The sequence below is a fragment of the Amphiura filiformis genome, chromosome 4 (genome assembly GCF_039555335.1).
Source record: "Amphiura filiformis chromosome 4, Afil_fr2py, whole genome shotgun sequence".
Lineage (NCBI taxonomy): Eukaryota > Metazoa > Echinodermata > Ophiuroidea > Amphilepidida > Amphiuridae > Amphiura > Amphiura filiformis.
This window is the reverse complement of record NC_092631.1, coordinates 29,706,357-29,728,876: the sequence shown is the minus strand read 5'-3', so window position 1 is coordinate 29,728,876 and position 22,520 is coordinate 29,706,357. Positions and strand designations below refer to the sequence as shown.

General features: G+C 38.3%; 1 protein-coding gene across 1 annotated transcript in view; it reads left to right on the top strand.

The window, feature by feature from the left end:
- The window catches only part of LOC140150781 (helicase POLQ-like), a 39,421-nt gene extending 17,797 nt beyond the window's left edge, over positions 1-21,624 (top strand). The window contains exons 6-19 of the mRNA XM_072172898.1: positions 1,607-1,807; positions 2,580-2,747; positions 4,186-4,296; positions 4,741-4,886; positions 5,313-5,564; positions 7,116-7,257; positions 9,116-9,220; positions 11,400-11,604; positions 13,131-13,291; positions 14,181-14,279; positions 15,453-15,629; positions 16,397-16,510; positions 18,944-19,078; positions 20,943-21,624. Of these exons, the coding sequence (XP_072028999.1) occupies positions 1,607-1,807; positions 2,580-2,747; positions 4,186-4,296; positions 4,741-4,886; positions 5,313-5,564; positions 7,116-7,257; positions 9,116-9,220; positions 11,400-11,604; positions 13,131-13,291; positions 14,181-14,279; positions 15,453-15,629; positions 16,397-16,510; positions 18,944-19,078; positions 20,943-21,026 (2,100 nt within the window). The 3' untranslated portion in view covers positions 21,027-21,624. The remainder of the gene's footprint in view (positions 1-1,606; positions 1,808-2,579; positions 2,748-4,185; positions 4,297-4,740; positions 4,887-5,312; positions 5,565-7,115; positions 7,258-9,115; positions 9,221-11,399; positions 11,605-13,130; positions 13,292-14,180; positions 14,280-15,452; positions 15,630-16,396; positions 16,511-18,943; positions 19,079-20,942) is intronic.
- Positions 21,625-22,520: the final 896 nt, after the last annotated feature.

Sequence of the window (22,520 nt, the reverse complement as noted above, 5' to 3'; positions counted from 1 at the left end):
TTGCAGCAGCTATTGGGCCATAAGAAAAATGCTATTTTAGTTGTGCCATATGTAGCCATTGTCCAAGAAAAGGTAAGTTTCAAGATTTCAAAATCATCTTGTATAAAGCAAGGTTTAAATATGTGATGAAATCAGTGGCTATATCTTTCACAGGGGGTGTGTGGATTTCAACTAGAATAGCCCATTATAATCCAAGAGAAGGCTAATCCATTTGAAAGCCATACACCCCTGTTAAATTCAACCATAATACCATAATAGAAAAGTGATTATTAGCTTGGTGTCAATTCAAAAAGGAATTGTGCTCAGCTATTGACCTGCTTGCTTCACCAGCACCTAGTGAGATTCACAATTGAAAACAGATCAAGTGATTTGTTTTGATATCATACTAGCTGTGTACACATGCCAGGTAAGACCTGTGTAGGTCATATGTGTACTACAATGTACATCAAACAAGAAAATATCTTGACAACTTAATGTATCATCTATTGTACTGACCCACCTTTTCATCCTGTTGCATATTTAATTTGATGTTATGTCGCAAACTACAACTGCTATATTTTGATGTGATGGTTCACATATATCATTAGTCCTGCCAGCAAGACTTCAGTCTTTATCATAAACATAATGACGTCTACGGACCTGAAGTCTTGCAGCGGTACATAGGGATACACTGTGCGTTTAAGAAATCCAAACTTCAAGCATCAAGAAATATACCTTGTATTTGTCAGTTTTACCTCAGAGATGCTGTAGACCCTCTCTACACAGTGTAGAAACATCACAAGTAGAATGCTGCTCAATATGATATTAATTCAAATCATGAAAATTAAGACATTTTGCAGAGCAATATTTTGACCACTTTTGCACTAAGTAAATTACTCCCATGAAGATTGCAGGTTTTGCCAACTCAGGGAATTTTGAACCCACCCAAAAGATGAGATCAATGTAGATCAATTACCTCAACTTGTGAGTATAGATATATACAGTGGGATTAAAATCATCCACGCATGTCCAAACCCTGGTACAATGGGATTAAAATCATCAGTGCATGCCCAAACTGTCCTTGAGAGAGTTCCTCAGCAACATCCTTAGAGCCCAAAATGAGCCCACATATTGTGATGTTTCTTATTTGTGGAACAAATGTCAATATACCGATCTGTAACTCAGTAATCAGATAATGTCATAATGTTAAATAAAGATTACAGAGTTACAGTTACTGGAACTAATATATCATATATGATCAGTGCTGCCGCTGTCCTCAACATGCCTCATGTTAACAAATATCCCAACATGTCAACATAAATTTGGAGATGTCAGAAAAAAAGTGGGATTAAGTACCAAAAAACCCTCGACCTGCAGTACTGTTTAGTATTTGTTGTCTGGTTAATTTTGGCCCAGTAAAAATTATATTTGGCACACAATTTGGAATTTTGTATTATAATTAGTCAGTTCTAGGAATTTTAAAGCCCAAAACAGGCCAATTTGGGGGAAAATATGTCTTCATTTGGTGCACAAATTTTGAGAGGATAAACACTGGACACCACCTAACATCAAAAACTCATCTTGACAATGGCACTTCATATGATGTTGTTCTCTTGTTTCTTCTCAGGTAACCAACCTGTCTGTGTTTGCAGTGGAACTAGGTTTCCTAGTGGAGGAATACGCTGGCAGTAAAGGGGCAATACCGCCAAGGAAACGTCGTAAGAAGAGGACATTGTACATAGCAACCATAGAGAAAGCACACAGCCTGGTCAATAGTCTGATTCAAGAACAGAGGATTGCTGATGTTGGATTGGTGGTGGTAGATGAGGTAATGGTGAAGTGTAGAGTAATGCTGGTTTCATACTTTCCTGCCGCTCTGAAGATGATTTTGCTTCACTGCGCAGTAACACCAGAAACGCTAGCAGTAACCAGCGGCAAGCCGATATATCAATCACTTCACTGCTTTACCCAAGCAGATAAGTGCAAGCGACATGATGAAGTGTCACACCGCTCAGTAGCAAGTGGCAGAAAGTATGAAACCAGCATAATGTTCTGCATGTTAGACATAGGCTTCAACATAAGTCCTAGTTTTGAGGTATTTTTGTAAAATATCAAGAGCTATCTCAAGAACCACTGAACCAATACTGGGCTTGTTTGTACTCATTTTGATGTATTTTTCATGCTGATTCCAAATATGGTCCTGAAAATGTACAATTCTGAAATTTATGAATAAAACAAATAAAATTTTGTCGTCTGCAGTTGACCTGCCAAGTACAAAAATCTTACTATAGTAGTAGTAGTAGTATCGTCGTAATTCCCTCCTTTCTACACGAGCACCATCCGGGAAACGGATGTATAATGTCTCTATAAAGTGTGTGTAAAGTCACAATTTAGTCTCGTAGTCGTAAATATGCAGTTTTTAGTCATAAGCAGTTTTAGTGTCACAGTTAGCTACATAAGGGTGAGAAAAGCTGAATACACACAGGAAAGTCATGCACCCAAAGCACCTAATAATGCAGTGATGAATAAGTTTCATATTACGTTTGTAAAGTGCAATGATCTTGCCTAATTGTGCTTTATATCTGTTGCCTTTTTTATAGCTGCATATGTTAGGTGACGGCCGACGTGGCGCAACACTAGAGATGTTCTTATCGAAGTTAATATACACTAATGCAGCTCAAGTCATTGGGATGAGTGCTACACTTAGTAACATACAAGACCTGTGTGCATTCATGAAGGCAGAACTGTACACCAGTGACTTCAGACCAGTAAGTTGATCACAAATCAGATTTTTGCTTTTTTGATAGAAGTATTTATCGAGGGGTCAGTGACACAAAGATGTAACTCCATATTATCTAAAAAGGAGTTACGTCTTTGTGTCACTGACCCCTTGATATGGGTGTGCTAACATTATGCCTGTAGTCGGCACTGTTTTTCATGTTGGCATGTGTGGAAAAAAACCCCAACATCGACAAGATGTTGACTAAGTCAAAGTTGAAAAGTCTCAATTAAAATGCACATGCAGTTTGATTCAAAGGGTACCAAATTCGGCAGGTCTGCATAGCTCCGATGTTTTTCTCTCCATTAAAAGTTGATACATAATTAAATTAAGTATAGGTTTACATGAAAAACCACTATTGCTTTAAAAAGGAAAAAGACATTTTTATTCATCTTACAAGCAACTAAAATCCCTTGCATAAATGAGCACTACCTGCCGATCTAACATTACCTCTGATTGGTCAATTACACTATATCTTCACTGTAATCACCAATTGGCTTTCAAATAATTCACCCCAATTTTTTCTGTGGTGAAATTATTCTAACAATGTTGCTGATTGGTCCAATTGAAAATGAAAACTTCTGTTTGGCCAATCGGCAGGTAGTTCTCATGGGGTTAACGTGTAAATATTATTGTTAGTGCAGATTGAACTTTCTCCTGCATTGCACTGTGACCCCTTGCTAACTCTATCCCTTTTGTCAGTGTTGACAGGAGTGAAACATTTTTTGTCAACAAGACCTTGTTGATGATGGCTCTATATATATATTTCACACAATTTATTTCAAGTAGCTTTTAGTAGGAGTATGTAACGTTATATAAATTATATTTGCATGTGTTTTTTCGCCTGTATGCCCAATTGCAAATTGTGGAAAAGTAAACCCCTCATGGAAATATTAGCATATATAGTACCCTGCAGGTGTTATGACCAAAAGCTGATTAAGAGTAACATTTTACATCTTAAGTGGTCAAAGGTGGTGTATATGTAGGGCGCAGCCAAATGGACTACATGTAGTAGGCCTATTGCTTGCTTAAGGGTAGACGAGGTATTGTTGGTCGAAGCAACCAAACAAAAATTGATATTCATTATATAAATCAATAAATTATTGAAAAATAACACTTTGATGATTTGCAAAAATTCATTCTACAAATCATATACTTCAAAACTTGCTTGATTTATTGTTGTTAATGTGGTATGTACGCTTTACAAAAGTGTTGTTCTTTCAGGCCTCTTTACAACATAACTCAAGAACCACAGGACCTGTAAAATTATATCTCTGGTATTTGAATTCTTCTACACACTCGCTATGAAATGATCAAAGCAATTTTTGCCAAAGCTTGTTACCATTCGCTAGATGCAGTGAAGTACCAAATTGCAACAGTTTAAAATAGTTGCTAGCTTTAACTTTGTCCCCCACTTTGTCCTGCAGGTTGAATTACGGGAGTATGTGAAATTGGAGGACAACATATTTGAGGTGAAGCCTGGCAGTGGACTGGGTCCTGATGAGAAGTTTGTTCATTCAAGGACTGTGACATTTCCTGTAAGTAAAGAGTTTAGATGCAAAATGTGCCGTGATCAAGACAAATGAGTCATTTGAGATATAGCCAATAGTATTGATCTTCCTTTGTATTTTATTGTTCTCACCTAGGTTTCATTATCATTGAGGCATAGGACTTTTTTTTTGGAGAAGAGCAGTAAGGGCAGCTACTTGATTATATTTCTACATGTTCGTACTACATACTATGAAAATTACAGAAAAATAACCTCCCTCCCTTCCTTCCTCCCTGTCTGCCTCCCTCCCTCCCTGTCTGCCTCCCATCCTCCTTATATGCTACTCCTCTCACACCATTTCTACATTTTTTGCTTTCTCGTCTTCCCTTCCTCTATCTCATTTAAATTTGTTTCATACACAAGCTTAACCCTTTCTCTCATCACCCTTTGCTCCCACATTATATTTGATCAATAACCATTTTCTTCTTTTCAGTACTCCAAAGGGTTACTCAAAACAGACCCTGATCACCTGATAGGCTTGGCCCTGGAAGTCATCCCAGATTTCTCTTGCCTCATCTTTTGTGCTACTAAGAAGAATTGCCAGAATGTAGCAGAGATTATATGCAAACATATGCCAAGGTAGGCATGCTATTATATCTTGCTTACTGTCTATAATGTAGGCCTAAAAATTGTTTGATTGGTGTAACATAAAGAAATTAGGGTAGGTAGATAGGTAGGAATTTTTTAGAATATATTATTTATTTTTTTACACATGCTTTTAAATTGCGTTTGATAGAAGTCTTGGAACTTTTTTTAATTCAAAATTTAATTATTTTTTTTAATTAAAAAAAAATCCTAGGGTCGGGCCTACTTTTAGGGTCAGTCGGGTTACACCAATCAAACAATTCTTTTTTAACCTTACTAGCAACAATGCAGTCATGCAAGCTAGATTAACATATTATTGAAGAATTTGCCTGATCAATATCTAATGAGATATTTTGATTAGTTAAATATTATATCATTAAATCATTTCTATAATATCATTATTTTGCTTCCACCATGCAGGGAGTTTGCCAAGAAAATTATGGCGCACAAAACCAAAGAGAAGAAAGAACTATTACTTTCCTTGAGAAGAGAATGCGACAACCATCTCTGCCCGACTCTGAAGAAGACGGTACCTTATGGATTAGCATATCATCACAGTGGGTTGACTATGGATGAGAGAAAGCTTGTAGAAGATGCTTATTCAGAGGGGACGCTCTGCATGTTGACGTGCACCTCTACTCTAGCAGCAGGGGTTAACTTGCCTGCCAAGAGGTTTGAGAGATATTTAAATAAAGGGAGGGGGGAAATAAACTCCTCAAAAGTTTGGAAACTTTCCAAAACGGCTATATATCAGGAATATTCAAAATCTATTTCCATATTGTTTCATATCAATAGAAACGTTGTTCTTTCCTGTCAAAAATGACACCAAATTTGAGACCATAACTTATTCCATGGTTGAGTAAATGACCAAGGAGTGACCAGCAAGAGAGATTGACGTGTGTTGATCCATTTGGATCCACCTGTAAAACTGCTAATAGCAGCCCATCCTTTTTCATCCATTCTTTAATTCATGTATTAACCCACTCATTCATTCATTCAAATCAATGAGATGAGTGCAGACAATGGTCAGTTTGGCACATTTTCTTCGAGACCTCTCTGTCTTTCAAAGGAAGTTACATAGGCATGGAATAAGTTATTGTCACAAATGAGGTGTCATAGTTGACAGGAAACAACAATGTTTTCACTGATATTAATTGGAGCTAGATTTCAAAAATTTCTGATATACAGCCGTTTTTGAAAGGTTCCAAACTTTTTTTGAGGAGTTTATATACTACATGTACACTTTGTTTATCCTTGATTGTGATAGTCACATCGCTGTGTTTATGCAGTTGCGCCAAAAGCGTGCAAACATTCTTTGTACATGCGCTTTTACGCTCTGCAGGGTTTGGTTAGCATGCACAATTTGATACAGCCTCCAGGTAAGTATTTATCAATGTCACTACCGAACTTCAGATGGAATTACGTATATGTAATCAGTGTACACAAATATTAATGGTCTATGAATGCAAATAACTAAATCAGTAAGGCCAAGTGTTGATGCATAATTATGTGCAAGTCCTGTGAAGAAGCAGTGTCAACCCTGCACGAGCATGGCACACATTTTATAACCATAACATCAAACACATTATGTGGTGTATATTGTTCCCAAATATGTAAGACCATATCTCAAAATTATTAGAAGGGGGTTGGTTAAATGTTAAATTACTTGTTTATCCTGTATAAACAGGTCATTTTAAGGAGTCCATATATAGCGAAGGACCTGTTGACCAGTAGTTGTTACAAGTAGATGGTAGGTCGAGCACTAGCGAGCAGGCATTGATACTTCACTATTACTTGTTTACCCTGCATTGTAGGGTCATTCTAAGGAGTCCATATATAGCCAAGGACCTGTTGACCAGTAGCCATTATGTAGGCAGAGCAGACATTCATGCTTTACTATTATAAGCAGATGGTAGGCAGAGCAGGCAGAGCTGGCATTGATACTTTACTATTACTTGTTTACCCTGTATTAGAGTCATTCTAAGGAGTCCATATATAGCCAAGGACCTGTTGACCAGTAGCCGTTACAAGCAAATGGTAGGCAGAGCAGGCAGAGCTGGCATTGATACTTTACTATTACTTGTTTACCCTGTATTAGAGTCATTCTAAGGAGTCCATATATAGCCAAGGACCTGTTGACCAGTAGCCGTTACAAGCAAATGGTAGGCAGAGCAGGCAGAGCTGGCATTGATACTTTACTATTACTTGTTTACCCTGTATTAGAGTCATTCTTAGGAGTCCATATATTGCCAAGGACCTGTTGACTAGTAGCCGTTACAAGCAAATGGTAGGCAGAGCAGGCAGAGCTGGCATTGATACTTCTGGAGAGAGCATCATGATCATAAAGCCTCAGGAAAGACCACAAGTAAGTAAGATACCACAAACCATATGCTGTGTTCTGTGAGTAATTGAGTAAGTGAATGAATTAGTGTACATGTATGAGTGACAGAGTTGTAACGAGTCAACTCATTTCATGGTTGAGTCAAGATATTTCTAGCAATATCTTGAGTCAAGTCGAGTCAAATGACTCGAATCACTTTACAATCTCTATGTGGAAGTTTAAGAAATCTGAGTTGTGTCATTTGACTTGTGAAAAGTCTTGAGTCATGACTCGTTACACGTCTGATGAGTGAGGGTTTGATTGAGTAAGTGAGTGATCACGGGAGGCAGTTGTGAGGAATATTGCAAGGAGTAAACTGAGTAATCAATTAGTGAATCATTCAGTTCAGGTTTTTTGTCGGCTTACAATGTATGCTTGTATGCAGCGTTCCTTCTAAGGCCATTGGGCTATTCCAGTAGCGAACATGCTTCCGTTGGATTCACCATTACCCACTTTTTCTGATTTTGCTGGTGATCCCCTGCAGCCGTCATGGTTCCGGACCTAGGACTCCCCTTGTTTGTCTCTTGTCTATATCCCCAAATCCGTCTTGTCTTAACCATGTTGAATCTGCTTCATCTTTTCTCTTCTGAAGCGTCTCAGGATAGGAACTGATGATGCGGTTTCTTATTATATGTTTGAGTGACACTTTTTTCCTATTTAGTCCAATATCCTCTTTTCAATCTATTTCTCTTCTATTGATTGCGACCCCTCTTAACATTTACATCCTGTCAATTAGGACAATACCCTATATTGTCCTCTGGTGTTGTAGGGGGCCTATATTTGCATATTGCTTCTAAGCCCTCAGTAGCGAACATGCTTCCTTACAGTAAAGACACAGCTTATAGTTGCTCTGGGCTTGTCTTGTTTGCTACCTTTCAACTTGCCTTCAGTTTTTGTCTTGTACTTGTTTTTAAACTACAGCATGTAGTTTTCGTTGTTTAATTTAATATTTTGTCGTCTGTCCCTGAAGAAGAGCAGTTTATCTGCTCGAAACGTCGGTTGATTTTTTTTGTCTGTTAGGTTTTGTTTGTCTACTATGTGCACAGTGATTTTCATCACCCCAGTGTACTTTTGTACTGTTTTCCTGACACCTCCATGGGTTCTGGAATTGGCAAATTTTGGCCATTAAACTTTGGCACTCTGCACCTAACTTTGCCTGTTTTTAGGCCTACATTGGTTGTTTGGTTTTTGTCTACTTATGTGCTCAGTGATTTTCATCACTTGTTCCAGCACACTTTTTCTTCTAATGCCTATTTTGCCCCCCCCCCCACGTACTGTCTAGTCTGTATTTTACTTGTTCCCCACGTCAAGTTGGTGTACCTTGCTTTTTTTCTTTCCTGTTTAATATAACATTGATTTTTAACAGTAATTGGGTCAGATATTAGCCAAATGACGAAATATCCTTGAAGGAACACTAGAAAACTCTACTTTTACACAATTAGTCACATGTACACATAGGTATTAAATGATGTCAGATGTAGGTCCTTCAGAGGAGAGTGTGACTTAGCAGTGTTTGCACTCAAATATTGAGACAAATAAATAAAGTGGGCACACAAGAGGAATGGTATGGTTTCGATTATCCCGAGGCTTGATTGATACAAGTTGTGGCATTTCCGTCCATTCTCGGGAGTTGGAAAATGCCTATACATGTATAAATGTGATTACTGACTTCCTTGACTCCTTTTGTATAAGATAAATGTACTAATATTAAGAAATACACTCCAGTTTTTTTAGTTAAATAGCTAAAACTGGAAAACTGCCATCCTTCTCGCATTAAGGCAGATAACACTGAAATGAATATGTTTTCACATTGCACGATTTGCCCATTTTGTTTTCCCTCTAGGTCACAGACATGTTAAGTGGTCCATTGGAAGGTTGCTATAGCAGTTTGATGCATGATGATGGCAAAGGACTCCGAGGACTTGTTCTCACACTAGTAGCCTTGAAGGTAAGTCGCTGTTGATTATACCTGACATAATTATGGGTGAAGCCAAGTTTCCCCATCTATCTCGGTATAGAAGGATGCTGCTATACTATATAAAGAAGCAGATTTCATGGATAAACAAAACGCCTTTTTGTCCCAATATTTGTGGAAGAAAGGCCCAACTCCAAGCCAAGTTTCCCCATCTATCTCGGTACAGAATGATGCTGCTATACCTCAAAGAGAGAATTGGAAAAAAAAATTGTGATTTAAAAGTAGCAAGCCATATAGCAGCCACTGGTAATGAAGTCTGTACAAATCATTCAGAATAAATTATGTTATGTTACATAACATTATGTAATTATGTTACATTTTGGTTATGTCAAGTTAAATAACATTTGATTAGGTTCACAGTGCACTCCCATTGGTGAATTTTGAGGGAGTTCCTACACTTTCAACTGTTTTATCTACCTAACTCATTGTAGCCAATGATGGTGTCAACACCCCCATTGAGCAACCCAGGATTCACCATGTACAGTTCCCATCAAGGACCTTTCCCACTACTCAATACACATACCCTGCTTATCCTGTAAACCAGATCAATTCAGGGTTATACGCTGCTATGTCTGATATCCCACAGTGCACTGCAAGCATGCTGACAAACCGTCCTTGTAAGAGAGTGCGTATACGCTCTACGGAGTTAGGTTGGCATTCACAATAAAACTGCGACCAGTAAAATATGCATTACGTCAATACATTTGTGTTTTGGCCGATTTTTCATCTTTGCAGACTAAGGATATCGACAGTCACAAGCTGGTTTCATGCAACACACATTACTTGAATTTAACTTGATGTACAGACTCAGAATCTGAGGAAGACCTGGCTGAACTCACTCATGTTGCATTGTAACAGGCCATAAAACTGATTGTACTTATATTATTTGCCATCTTACAGATAACCAAGGATCGACAGTCACTAGTTGATTTTATGCAACTCACATTACTTGGTGTACAGACTCAGGAATCAGAGGAAGACCTAGCTGAACTCACTCATATTGCATTGTAACAGGCCATAAAACTGATTGTACTCATATTATTTGCCATCTTTGCAGATAACCAAGGATCGACAGTCACTAGTTGATTTCATGCAACTCACATTACTTGGTGTACAGACTCAGGAATCTGAAGAAGACCTGGCTGAACTCACTCTTATTACATTGTAACAGGCCATAGAACTGATTGTACTTATATTATTTGCCATCTTACAGATAACCAAGGATCGACAGTCACTAGTTGATTTCATATAACTCACATTACTTGGTGTACAGACTCAGGAATCAGAGGAAGACCTGGCTTAACTCACTCATATTGCATTGTAACAGGCCATAGAACTGATTGTACTCATATTATTTGCCATCTTACAGATAACCAAGGATCGACAGTCACTAGTTGATTTCATATAACTCACATTACTTGGTGTACAGACTCAGGAATCAGAGGAAGACCTGGCTTAACTCACTCATATTGCATTGTAACAGGCCATAGAACTGATTGTACTCATATTATTTGCCATCTTGCAGATAACCAAGGATCGACAGTCACTAGTTGATTTCATGCAACTCACGCTACTTGGTGTACAGACTCAGGAATCTGAGGAAGACCTGGCTGAACTCACTCATATTACATTGTAACAGGCCATAGAACTGATTGTACTCATATTATTTGCCATCTTTGCAGATAACCAAGGATCGACAGTCACTAGTTGATTTCATGCAACTCACATTACTTGGTGTACAGACTCAGGAATCAGAGGAAGACCTGGCTGAACTCACTCATATTGCATTGCAACAGGCCATAAAACTGATTGTACTTATATTATTTGCCATCTTTGCAGATAACCAAGGATTGCCAGTCACAAGTTGATTTTATGCAACTCACATTACTTGGTGTACAGACTCAGGAATCAGAGGAAGACCTGGCTGAACTCACTCATATTGCATTGTAACAGGCCATAAAACTGATTGTACTCATATTATTTGCCATCCTTGCAGATAACCAAGGATCGACAGTCGCTAGTTGATTTCATGCAACTCACATTACTTGGTGTACAGACTCAGGAATCTGAAGAAGACCTGGCTGAACTCACTCATATTACATTGTAACAGGCCATAAAACTGATTGTACTTATATTATTTGCCATCTTGCAGATAACTAAGGATCGACAGTCACTAGTTGATTTCATGCAACTCACATTACTTGGTGTACAGACTCAGGAATCTGAAGAAGACCTGGCTGAACTTACTCATATTGCATTGCAGCAAATCATAGAGCTAAAATTGGTGAAAGAGAAACAAGATGATGATGGTAAGATGGTGTTGGAGGTTACCAAGCTTGGACATGCTGCTTTCAAAGGTGAACTTAAAAATCAAAGATAGAATTTGAAGACTGTCATGCACGTACAGTTTGTGTACAAGTGTATGTTGTGATGATTGAGTTTCTGAACCCGGGGATAACACAGTGCAGTGTGCCTTATGGGTAGTTTTGCACCTTCAAACATTCAAACCATCTCAAAAGTTAGGTCTTAGTAATAAGAAAATTTCTTTACTGATGGCGCCATGTCAACAATGCCTAGAAAAGTTGTTTTTTGGCATAATAAAATGCAGACTTCATTTTGGGGTATAGTAGAGGATGTGTTTGTTGAGAGATAGACTGTTGGGGCTTGTGTGTCCACAAGTGACTAGCACACTACAGGCATCACAACTACAAAAGTGGACCCATGCCATGACTAGGGTCATTCTTAGGAGTCCATGAGGAAACACTGTAAAATTGCATTTCAGCCCTGTGTGCTGCATGTGCCACATCTGTTAGTACCATACAGATTGGTAATAATTGTTATTTCACACATTTTTGTTTTTACAATTTCTACACAATGCTAGCAAAAATATATAGCTGTTTGTGGGGGTGGGGTGGCATGTGTCCACATGCAGGCTTCCCGTTAGTATGCGTCATTGCGTCCAGAAGTTCACATGGCTAATCAAGTATTTTGCGTCCATGTCACATGCATGTGGACGCAGACAAAACTTCAAAATTTTATCATTAATTGATGATAAAAAAAAAAATTTATTCTTTTTTATATTTAAGATGATAAAAGCCCCAAAATTTTGACCCACCTGCTAAGAATAAAAGTAAATCCTGCAATATTTGTAAATGCAACGTCAGGAAATCGTGCACTTTTTGCATGCTTTCCGAACGATCGCTGTTTGATGGGGAAGTCCTGATTGATTTGTTTACAAGCAAGCATGCTGGATTGACGACATGCCGCCAACGTGCGGTTAATGTTTATTTAATTACCGGTTTTTATCACAAGCTGACAATATTCAATTTTTAATGTTTTAAGTTTATTTTCTCATAAATAATCTATGTTTCCTTTATTAGTATTATTGTTGCGATGAATAAAAGCAATTTAAAAGACAAAATCCAAATGATAACCTTTTTGGGCGCATGTTTTAGCTAAATTGTAGCATCAACAACACGTTAATTTAAAAAAAAGAAATGCGGAAGTAAAAGTATGAACAAAAATTTGCTTAAGTTTGACAGACTTGGCTCATGTTTTTGTACCTGTTTTTGACCATGTTTCGGACCAAAACTGACACAGAAATGAGAAAAATTATCATAGCGAATGGAGATGGAATATCACGGTGAAAATGCACTATTATTTTTTTTTAACAATCAACATTTGATGAGGTGTAGACCCGGGGTATGAGTGTATCGTGAATTTCAGATGGACGCACAAAAATCTGTCTGGACGCAAGTTTTTGCAACCTCGTCAGCAAACTTGCGTCACTACAGGCTCACATTTTTAAAACCTTAACGGGAACCCTGTGCACATGTGCATATGCTTATTATTAAACTTCATATATCTGTTACCATTTCTGTAGGTTCAATTGATATCGATCTGTGTTCCACGGTATACAAGGACTTGAAGTTTGCCTGTGATCAAGGCTTAGTTCTGGCCAATGCATTACACTTGTTATACCTAGTTACCCCATATGATCAGGTAGAGAACACACAACCAAACTGGATCATCTATGATAGACAGGTTAGTAATAGAGATTTCTTATCCTTATCTTAAGCTGAAATTCTGAGCATTTTAACTTTGGACATATCTCTAAATCATAATTTCTCAACTTAATCCGGGTTTCGTGGGAGCAGGTTTCATTTGATTACCTTGCCATGATGCACCTTGATTTTTGCTTTCTGGAAGTCCCAGCAGCTCAGTTTCAGATAGTTCCAATAATTCCTGACAATTATTAATTGGTGTATTGCTCTACTTGTGTATAATGTTGATAGAAGGGTTACACTAGCTTCCAGAGAAGTACAGCAGTCGTTTACTCTGATTGATGTGAGCGCCCTTTTAATGAGCGACATACGCAGAGCTTTGTGTTCCCTTCAAGAGCGCTGCTTTGCACCAACCAGCGTTTTGATGTGAATCAGGCAATCAGATTATTGGTTTGTTGATATGATTGTCAGACAATTGAATCAGCCAATCAGAACCCCACTTCCGTGGTTACGCTGTGCATGCTCTCAAAATGTAAACAAATACCATTCTTCTCTGCCAGAAACTGTACAAATGATTTTGATAAATAGAAGGCATGGATGGGTGTTGTATTGGGATGTGACTCACTCCCATTGTGGTATTCCAGTTGAAATCCATACACACCTATGGAAGACATGACGTTACTCTTCTAAACAGGGAGTGTGCATTTCAAATGGGGTTACCTGAATGGATGATTGCATTTGAAATCTACACCCCCTGCATGGGAGATAAAGGTTGTGTCTTTCATAGGAGGTGTATGGATTTAAACTGGAAAAGCGCATACCAATAAAACAACAAGAACACAGATGTACTGTATGGATGATCTAGGTGACATACATTCCAACATTTAAATATTTTTTCTTTTTTTGTTTTGTATTTTGTTTGTTTGCAGCATTCAAGACTAGGTGAATGTGAGCGTAAGGTATCTGACATGATAGGAGTGACTGAGTTGTATCTAAGCTGTAAGATTACTGGCAAGAGAGTCAGAGCTGTGAGTACATCATTATATAGGTTATTCTTTAGCCAATGTTTGGTAGTTTTGTTCAAATATGGGAGAAATGTGGGGTATTTGCCATTTAGTCTAATACAATTTCATCTAATACCCATTTCGTCTACATCCATTTTATCATAGTCAGGGGTCACAGTGGTCTTAAAGGAGGACACTTCTGCTCTTGGGGTTCATAAACAGTGTAACAGGCCTATACATGTAGTATTTACATATTATATCTCCATATGCAAATGACAAATACAGGTAACCCATTGTGTTTTAATGTTGGAATTGCAGAGCGGTTATAGCATTGCGCTGCCAGCCGGGAGAATTTAATACGATTGGAGAGGGTTCAAGCCTTGGGCTTGCCCTAAGTGAGAATTATCTTCCTTTCCCAAAATGTTCCTATAAGGTCGGAAATCATGCAATTGTGTTCAGTTACTTTACAGAATAAAATTGTAGAATTTCTTCACACCACCACACATTACTTAGCATGTGCAGCTATAGGTAGTGTGTGCGACATCTCATGGCTCAGAAATCACATAAAGCTGTTAGTCCTGTTTAGAGGAAGAGTCAAACCCTTTACGTGCACGTTAAGTGTCAGAGCTATTCGAAAAGATAAAGGGGACCATCCCCGTTTCTGATCTGCAATCAATCCTAGGTTCCAGGATCTTGCATATATACACAGGCCTGAAAATTTTCCTCTTTTTAACAGATTTTAGGTTTTTATGTTGATAAAATGTATGTGTTTTCTTTCATTTTCAGCCCAATTTGAGCCATTTTACCCCAATTTTACACTGGTTTTAGCTTTTTGAGCATTTTGAGCATTTTTCATCTAAGGTGAGATTCAGGTCTGCATATAGGAAAACTGTGCCTCTGCATTAATACTCAACAGTTGAGGTTAGCATGTATACATGTATAGGAAGGAAAGCTATGTTAGCATGTTTCGTTTATGCTACTAACAATCTGATTCAAAAAAGTGAATCTTAATGATTTTTACTATTTTCCGAATGTGCAAATCACTGAATAGGTCTTTCAATTCTGTGGAGTTTACTAAACCAGCAGAGCATATGGGATGTATCGTCAAGATTTTATATACCAAGCAGGTTCATACATAACCTCTTTGTATGTCCATAGCTAGAGCATAAACTAAGAGATCATTGATTTGATTTTCAGGATGATCACACCCACTTCCGAGTGCAGCGTTTCTACCTCACATTAATCTTATGGAGTCTACTCAACCAGAAGAGTATATGGGATGTATCGTCAAGATTTGAGGTGCCCAGAGGTTTCATACAGAACTTGTTTTCATCTGCTGCAAGTTTTGCCTCCAGTGTGCAAAGATTTTGTGAGGTAAGGGACTAGCCAATATTTATGCCGGGGGGGGTTGTGGTGTCTACTGAGCCTGAAGAGCATATGTGACCTGCTACCACGAGCTCAGCGTAAAGTCGCCACGACTTATACTCATTTTGTTGAGTTAGTAGTTCGAGATATTTGGTCCGACTGAGTTGATGTTCTTTGTTTGCTGCCACCTGTACAAGCCAGTAGTATTATCCTTCGTGAATGGCACATTGTGCCCCCATTCACAAAGGACATACAGACATACTTAGTGGCTTTAACAGGTGAGTGAACACCAACGCAATAGTCAGGGCGTTTTGAGTGACTAACACCTTGCGACTTTACGCTGATTTCGTGGTAGCAGGTCAAATATGGGACGTTTTGTCAATATGGAGGTCACAAATGCCCAGAGGGTTTGTACAGAACTTGTTTTCAGCTGCTGCAAGTTTCGCCTCCAGTATACAAAGATTTTGAAAGGTAAAGGACTGGTTAATATGGGGAGTGGTGGAATCTATTGAACTAGGAGAGTACAATTAAATTTTGTTCCAGAAATTTGGGTAGGCATTCATTTGTACAGGAAAAATTTTTTCCCCAATTTGTTCAAAATGCGGGTCGGTCGGGCCCATAGAACAGGGTTTTCTTTTTTCGTCTCCTTAAGGGCGATATACATCTTTAGAATGACAATATTCGATCCTTACTTCCGGTTTGTTTATTTATTTATTTATTTATTTATTTATTTTTTTTTCTTTTACCTTTTTTTTATTTCATCATTATTATTTCAGGATTTGCCAGAGTTTTGGGCATTTCAGCAGCTCCTTGCCAAGGTTGTATATGACCTCACCTACCTAGCTACTCCAGATCTGGTCGCCTTGCTGGAAATTCCCGGTGTCAAACAGGTAAGATAAGAGATAAGATAAGATAAACTTTTGAGACCGCAAACTGGTCTCACCCCACTCAAATCTGGCAGATATTTACAAAATAAATGGTGGATATTTATATAAGTTATACAGTATTTACTCAAGTAAAATTAATATTTGTGTCCCAAGCTAGGCTAATTAAGCCCCATATTGCAGCCAGAGCTGGGCTAATTCGCTGCAGTAGTGCATGTTAGTAACCATTGGTTACTGGTTCAAGCCTGGGCTCATACACCTGTTCCGAATTTTGATATGCCATAAGCTTTGTGTTGTGATCATTTTGATCAGTGGTTCGTAACAAAGAAAGCGTGAGCCAGTTGACCTACATGTAGCAATGGTCATATTCTAACATGCACTACGCCAGAGAATTGGTGCTGGGATGCAGGCAGAGAAGACATCTTACACTTCCCACAATTTCTTCACCGAACAGATTTGCTATTCAGTGCAATCTGGGTCGATAGAATGGCAAGAAATACCTCAATTGCAAGATCTGGATCAGCTCTGTTAATTAAGGTATTTCTTGTCACTATTGACCCATGTTGCACTGAATAGCAAATCAGTTCAGGGAAGAAATGCATTGTGGGAAGTATAAGATATTTTCTCTAGGATGCAGGTATCATTTCCACTTGAGTAGATGACTATACCAGATTGGAGTGGGTGGCCTCATAGAGTGAGCATAGTAAGGTTGGTTTGTGCTCTTATACCATATTCACATTCTTAAATATCAATAACCTAAGAGATTGTAGGAGGTTTATGAGACCTGCACCTTAACCGCTTGGCCACAGGAGCTTCTTGATTAGGCAGACTGGAAATTCAACACATAAACAGTCACTCAACCCTATTTACTTAGTTCAAATCATCCCATAGTATCTAGGGCTTGAATTGACAGTGTAAATTAGAGGACACGGTGGCTCAGTGGTTACGGCCTTGGACTCATAATCTGAGAGCTTGCTCGGCGTGCGTGGGTTCGATTCCCGTCCCACCACCGTGTTGCGCCCTTGGCAAGGCGCTTTGCCTCGTTTGCCTCACCCCACCCAGGTGCAATGGGAAGCTGTTAGAGGTAGTCACAGTCGTTGTACTGATGGACCCTGCGCCACTTGTAGGCTGCAAACGTGGTTCCGACGTATTCTAATGACGGCGGAATAAATGTAAAGCGCTTTGAGGCTGTTTACGGCATAAAGCGCTATATAAATATCCACATTTTTTATTTTAAATATCATGGTTCAATTCCCAGGTGGGATCACATTTCCTGTTTCCTCTTTTAAGAATTGCTTGCTGGCAAACTTATAAAATTTCATCATAGTTTGCTTATTCCTGTTGAAAAAGCCACTGTTTTCATGTTACGTTCTTGAGGACGGCTCAATTTATGCTTGTTCAAGCCCTAGATACTGTGGGATGGCTTGCACAAAGGAAGTATGGTTGAGTGACCGCTTATAGGTTAAATTCCAGTCTGCTTAATCATGAAGCTTCTGTGGCCAAGTTGTTACGCTTCAGGGGTCCATTTCACTAAACTTTACGAAGCTTCGTAAGTCTCAAAATCATTCGTAACTTACGACGAGTCGTAAGTTTCATTTCACTAAACATACTTACGAATGGTACCCTTCGCAATTCGTAAGTAATAGGGATTTACTACAGGGACCCTTCGTAAAGTTACGTCTAGTGTTGGGTATTCGTAACTTTACGAACTGTTACTTGAGTTACGAAGGGTTAAAGGTTTAGTGAAATGGACCCCTGGTCTCATAAACCTGAGGATCTGGGTTCATCCAATTCCCAGGCAGGATCACTTTTCATGTTTCATCCTTCAATAATTGCTCGGCAGGGAACTTATAAAATATCATCATAGTTTGCGTATTCCCATCGCAAAAGCAACCGTGTTTCATGTTCCTCTACTGTGAACACGGTTCAAATTATGCTTGTTTTTTTCATGTTTCCTCCTTTCATAGTTTGCTTATTTCCATCAAAAAAAAGACACTGTTTTTCAACTTTTTATATGTTCATTTTCTTATCAAACTGTGTAGACTCTCATTCATCTGGGTACACATGTATGTTGAAATTAAGATTTAATTTAAAACTGAAGGTTTCAGTCGCAACGTCGGTTCATCCGTCAAAAATAGGTATGTCTGGTTGACCAGATTTAAATTAAATCTTAATTTCATTTTCATATGTTTGCTATTGTTTGCTCCTTGTTTTTGCCTATATCTCAGTTTCAATATTGCTGGTCTGATCAGACCAGACCGTGTCACCTCTAATTAAAGACAGAATTAAAAAGACTAGTTTGCGTCTGATGTCATCTGTCAATCAAACTCGAGCAAGGTTTGTTTACAAGTGTTGTGATGATGAATTGTCTTTTTAATTATGTCTTTAATTATAGTGACAGATTTGTTTACTGCAGGTATGTTTTATTTGTACTTTCAGGGCCGTGCTAAACAGTTGGTGAAGGCGGGTTACAAGACGCTGCGGCATCTAGCGCATGCTGATATTAATACACTAGTACAGGAAGTGGAACATATGCCTCGCAAAATGGCTCTCCAAATTGTGTCTGCAGCCAAGGTATGTTGGAAGCGTTCTGCCATTGATGCCAACGTTCATCTTTTGCTCCCGAATTTAGTAGACTACTTGAAGATCACTTGGCGAGGCTCAGAAAACCATGATATGACTTGACTTAATTTGGGTTACATTTGTAATGTTCAGGCAACGGTAGTATTTTTGATTTAGTGTCCTTTTAAGCTGATTTTAAAATAATTTTGAGTCTGCATAAACTGCCCCTATGGAATGCCTGCTGCCACCCAAGCTGAGATAAGTAGGTGTAAAGTTGCGAAAATTATTCGGTTTTTATTACTGCACAAGTTCATAAAGTCCCAACTCGCACAATTTCACATATAAATGTGCGTCAGTCACACATTACCCAACACGTAACTGGCATCAGTGCGGTGTGCACACCTTATATATCAATACACAATGCTATAAGTCCAGGGGCATAGCCAGGGGGAGCCGGGGGCAAACTGCCCCCACATACAAATTTTTTATGGGTAAAATGGGGATAGAAAGAGTAAAGTTTTTTTAAATGACTAAAAATGGGACAACAAATTGACAAATGGGGATGAAAATTTGGCTTTGCCCCTAACACTAAAATCCTGGCTATGCTACTGGCTATGCTACTGTACAAGTCATATTTTTTTTGCCAATTATATGCTGAACAAATTTTAGTGCCTCATTGTGGCATGTATAGGGTGTGCGATTCTTAGCTACAAGTCCCTTGCAATCATATGGTGCATCTGGGGCCAAAGTGGACAGTGAATTCCTGTAAAGTGTGCTGAGGCTTGTGGGCTTATGCCCACACTGCATGATCAGGCAAAAAAAAAAGATTGTTTTCTTGTCCTCCAGCGATCGACCGTAATTTACCACCCAAAAATAAAAAAGTTTTTAAAAACTTTTACCGACTGACCGACTGACTGTGCGAGTTTTTTATTTTATTTTTTTATATTTGTTAGTACTACTTTTCAACAAAACTACAATGATAACAAACGCAAAAATTAAATAAGATGAAGAAATTAATAAAATATTAGAAATAGTTTTCACCAATAGTTCTAGAATATCACAAAAAATCGCTACAACCATCTCTCTGCAGGTAAAGCTTTGCTACTGCAAGTACTGGTTTGCAAGCTATGGCTGCCCATCGGACTGTGTAAGAGATAGTGGTTTCGATAAAAGAACAAACACTTGACGCAACATGCTATTTTTAAAGTAATACTTTTTGTCTGTTTATTGATCATTTTTACTTGTTCAAAATAAATGACACATATGACCAAATTAGATAATTATTCAAAATATCATATTTAGAAATTTACTTATTTTATGCGTAAAATTTTTGAATAGTCTATATTTTGAACGACACCAACGCAACGTTCGTATTTGGTCTGCAGGCAGCATAATATTATGTAAGAAACATGGCGGTATTAAAGTTTTATTTGACCGGGTTTGCAGCATTCCAATTAATTCCACACTATTTGAGGTATACAACAGTAATATGGATAATGTGGAGGTCAAAGGAATAGTTCGTTTGAGGTGTATTAAAGTGGCAGAAAGTAACACAAGTGTGGGAAATGAGATCGATGATAGAGAGGGTCATGGGGTAGGAACTTGGGAGTGCAATCGGAAAAAAAAACAAAAACCAAAAACGTTTCCCGACCAACCGACCCAACTCTGAAAAAGTTGTGGAGGACAAGCAAACAATCTTTTTTTTGCCTCACTGCACTTTTTTCTTTGTATTTAGGATTAGGGTTGGCATGTGAGTTAGGGTTGCAATTATGAATAGGATTCCAGTTGAGGGTGGCAACTGCTTTTCTAATTTTGAAAAGTCATCTCTTGTTTTTTTGACATGGACTTATATTTTGTTTGTTTTTGTTATTTTTAGATGGAATTGTCCGAGCGGGCAGAAGCTTTGAGGGAAGAAGCAGAAGAGATGGCCAGTAAACCAATGCTCAATACTACTCAGTGAGTCCATCCATGATACAGATGGCATGGAATAACCTTCTCCAGATGGGTGTCGACTGCAGACAATAAGTTTCCCAAATTCAAAAATTTCAGAATTGCATATTTTAATGACCATATTTGGAATCAGCATGACAAATGCATTAAAATGAGTACAAGCAAGCCTAGTATTGGTTCAGTGATTCTTGAGAAAGTGCATGATATTTTTAGAAAATATTTCAAAACTTGGGAGTTTTAATGTTGAAGACGTATGCAGAGCATTAATGGTACAGATTACATGTGAGGAAAAGATCATATGCCATCTCCCACATGTGATGCTGAATGATTATGAAAAGATGGCCAGTAAACCAATGTTTAATACTAGTCAATGAGTCCATCCATGGTACAGATGCCGGCATGGAATTGAAATTGTTCCTTCGCATAGAATATGCATGCTGAGGTTGTTTATTAGTAACGGCACAGTTTTGGCAAATATACAAGTTTGATTGGGTCTTGTGAATCATGTATATTCAGGTTATGAATATTTATTAAACAATGAAGACATGTGCGACAGTGGCGTAACTAGGGTTGGTAGCGCCGGGGCAAAAAACTAAATTTGCGCCTCCTCACCCCCCCCCCCACCCCGAGACGCTGGCAATTCTTGAAAGATTTGCGACATTTTGGACAAATAAGGCCTACCACTAATTAATTTTGGTTACTAGAAGTTGAATATCGGTCTCAAAATGTTCTTTCAATTGATTTTTTTGATGAAATGCGCGCGAAAATTGTGACTTTTTATCGCTTGGAGGGGCGCAGAATCGATGCTGAATAATTATTGGTCAATTTGGCGCCCCCCTAAGGGTATCGCCGGGGCATGTTGCCCCCTCTGCCCCGGTATTACGCCACTGATGTGCGATGGAGATATGTATTGTAGGTGAAATTAGATTGGAATATTATTATGTCATATTATGAAGAAAAAATATTTATTACTAAACTTTGTTCAACCTATAAGTTTTACGCTTGTGTAAATTCAAAAAGGGTGCGCTAGACGCACATTATGAAAAGCACACTGAGCATATAGGTGCTAACAGCATACACATCATTCTATATCAATCCATGATGTTATATCTTGCTACTTATAGGCTGAACATACAATGTAGTATGCCAGTAAGATATTATGGAATTTATTATTATTATTATTACAATTATCTATATTTCCGAAATTTTTTGGTCCACCTGTCGATGGCGGATATTTATCTCAGAGATGTGTAAATTAATGCTTTTGACAGATGTGGATTTATATTATGAGTTTGTCAGAATGCTGAATAGCGATTCATTACTTTGTTAAATTCATGTTTACGCATGTTGAATTCTCTTTATATAAAACTTTAGAGACTCAAGAGGGCAGCATTTCAATTGTTTAACAGTGATTCAGTGTGGGAAATGATCGAAAGAGGATGGCATGCCCAATGGCATGTAGGGTTAGTCAACTGTGCATAGCTGCAATGGCTGATCCTTCAAG